Raw genomic sequence first — 2,486 nt, 5'->3', positions numbered from 1 at the left:
CACCAAGAAATGGACATGGAACTCAACTCCCTGTGGAAGCAGGATAGTCAAACAAACCTTAATATTTCCAGTAGCCTCTGTGATTTTCTTCTATTTTTGTGTAAGTGTTCCAAGTCAAACTACGAGTATGTGTGTGTATTTGAAATAAATCTTATTTTATTTTAAAGTGCCTGGAGCCACCGGGGAGTGACCACTATAGAAGTGACCATTATTATGTTTATTTTTTATTTTTTTAAATTTGTTTTGCGTTGAAGTGTGGTTATTAATGAAAAATCTAACAACAAAGGTGGTGAAGCTTTGTACCATAAATAAGTCAGGTCAGCACAGCAGAACAAAAATGGCGGCCACTTGATGGCTTCCCATAACTGAATTATTTTATTGTTTTTCAGAGGTAGAAGGGGGTGCAGCAAAAATGCTTTTGCTTTTGACCTAAGCCATGGTATTTCAATATAATTTCACATACAACCAACAAGGACATCAGCATCTGAATTTAGAGTGGAATGTTCATCTTTTAAGCCTTCACTAAAGACGGGTGTGTCAGGCTGGTAAAAGCCGGTATGGCTCTACAGCAGGAAAACCGGTAAAAGATTGTATGGCAACTTGATGGGAAGGCCATTATGGGCTGGTATTGCTCAAAAAGGGTTTAAAAGTTGGAATGTCTTATATGATAAACATCTGAGCAATACCAAAGTTTTGGCTTTCAAGTCGATCTGCATCTTATCCAAGCATACGTCCCACATGAGATTATAATATACAGTAGTTTCTTCAAATTACTTTTTTTTAAACGTTAATGTCACAACAATCCCTGAAAGAAAATAGTGAGAAGCTGTAAAGTGAACCCAGCACTTACCTCGTTGCCCTGGTTCCTGTCAGGCTTCAAGCCTACCGGGGTGGTCTCTATCATATCTACGGAATCGTCATCTGAAGAAGAGACGGGAACATGCGCATACATAAACATGTTTTGCTTTAATAAGAGTTTAAAAGGCACTTGCAACACAAATAAGTCGTAGGAGTGCCAAAGGACTTAGTTTAGTTTTAGTAGAGGTATTATGAGCGCCAGAAGATTAGAGGTGTTACAAGAGAGTAACAAACATAAAAAAGAAGAAGGGGAGATAAAGATGATAGACCTTTGATAGGAAAGAAGAAGCGAACCATACAAGAGCACCCGCCAACCACCCACAGTGCCAAAAACTAGAAGTGTAACTGGGGAGTGACACACAAAGAAAACGAAAAAAAAATGGAGAGATAGGGACATTAGATGTTTGATACTGAAGAAGAAGCGAACCGCACCAGGACACCTGTCAACCACCCACAAACATGTTATGTTTATTACATTTTGTTCAAGTAAAGAGAAGTATATCGGCACAATATCCATTGTTTGGTGCTGGGGGAATAAGTAAGACAGACAAACAGACGTAAAAATAGATGGAAATCAAAGGAGGACCGACTTACCTGTGTCACCCTCCACCCACCCATTTATTATTAGAAAGTTGTCCGTTAATGTAGGAGTTTTTCACACCCCCATCCAGGCAATTTAGATCACTCACGGCTACATGCTTCTGACACTGCCTGTGCGGCCTAGCCGGGCTATAAGAGAAACATCCCAGCAGAAAGACTCGAGATACTCGATAAAAATCCATCGTGAATCGAACTCAGGTCTCCGGCATGCGACAACGAAGCACCAGACCACTACACCACAGACACCGTAATAGGAAGAAACACATAAACAAAATAAATAATTAAATGGGAAAACATGGAAAAGTAAAAAACAAACAAAAGAAAAAAAAGAAAGATAGAAAGAGAGAGAGATAGAAAATTTTTTAAAAGAAAGAGAAAGAAAAAGAAAGAGAGAAAGAAAAGAAAAAAAGAAAGCAAAGAAAGAGAGAAAGAAAAGAAAAAAAGAAAGCAAAGAAAGAGAGAAAGAAAAGAAAAAAGAACGGGTGGAAAAAAACCGAAAAGAAACAAGATGATATCCACTGACCACAATCCAACAGGTGTGTCTGGAATGTAGAGAAACAATAACAATTTAGTGGGAAAACAAGGAAAAGAAGGGAAAAAACGAATGAACAAACCAAAACCAACACAAAAAACAAAAAAAGATAAATATTCACTGACCACAGTCGGGTGTGTCTGGAATGTGAACCTCTGTGCCCGGTTTGCGCTGGCCCGTGCCCTCGTCCACGCAAAAGCAGGTGTCCACGTGGCACTGCTTGCGCTCAAACTGGCCGTCCACCGTGCAGCGCGGCCGGAACGAGCCCAGGAGCTGGCCGCGGATGTGCTTGATCATCTGGTAGGTGCAGGGAGACAGGTTGCTGCCTGTGGGGGGAATAGAGGGTTGAAACACCACACGTTTTAGCTTTAGTTTTATTTAGCAAGAGTTTACGGCACCCATGTATTGGTCATTATGTCAACAAACAACCACTATCATTAATTTTATTATTATTATTATTACTATGATGATGATGATGATGATTATTATTATTATT

At 39.6% G+C, this 2,486-nt stretch overlaps 1 protein-coding gene across 1 annotated transcript in view; it reads right to left on the bottom strand.

The window, feature by feature from the left end:
- LOC101851738 (syndecan) overlaps positions 1-2,486 on the bottom strand; it is a gene marked incomplete at its 3' end in the record, with an annotated part of 8,106 nt that overhangs the window by 2,743 nt on the left and 2,877 nt on the right. The window contains 2 exon segments of the mRNA XM_013083226.2: positions 851-921; positions 2,116-2,316. Of these exon segments, the coding sequence (XP_012938680.1) occupies positions 851-921; positions 2,116-2,316 (272 nt within the window).

The sequence above is a fragment of the Aplysia californica genome, unplaced genomic scaffold, assembly GCF_000002075.1.
Source record: "Aplysia californica isolate F4 #8 unplaced genomic scaffold, AplCal3.0 scaffold00219, whole genome shotgun sequence".
NCBI lineage: Eukaryota > Metazoa > Mollusca > Gastropoda > Aplysiida > Aplysiidae > Aplysia > Aplysia californica.
Note: the sequence above shows the minus strand (reverse complement) of the source record. Positions and strands in the feature narration are given on the sequence as shown.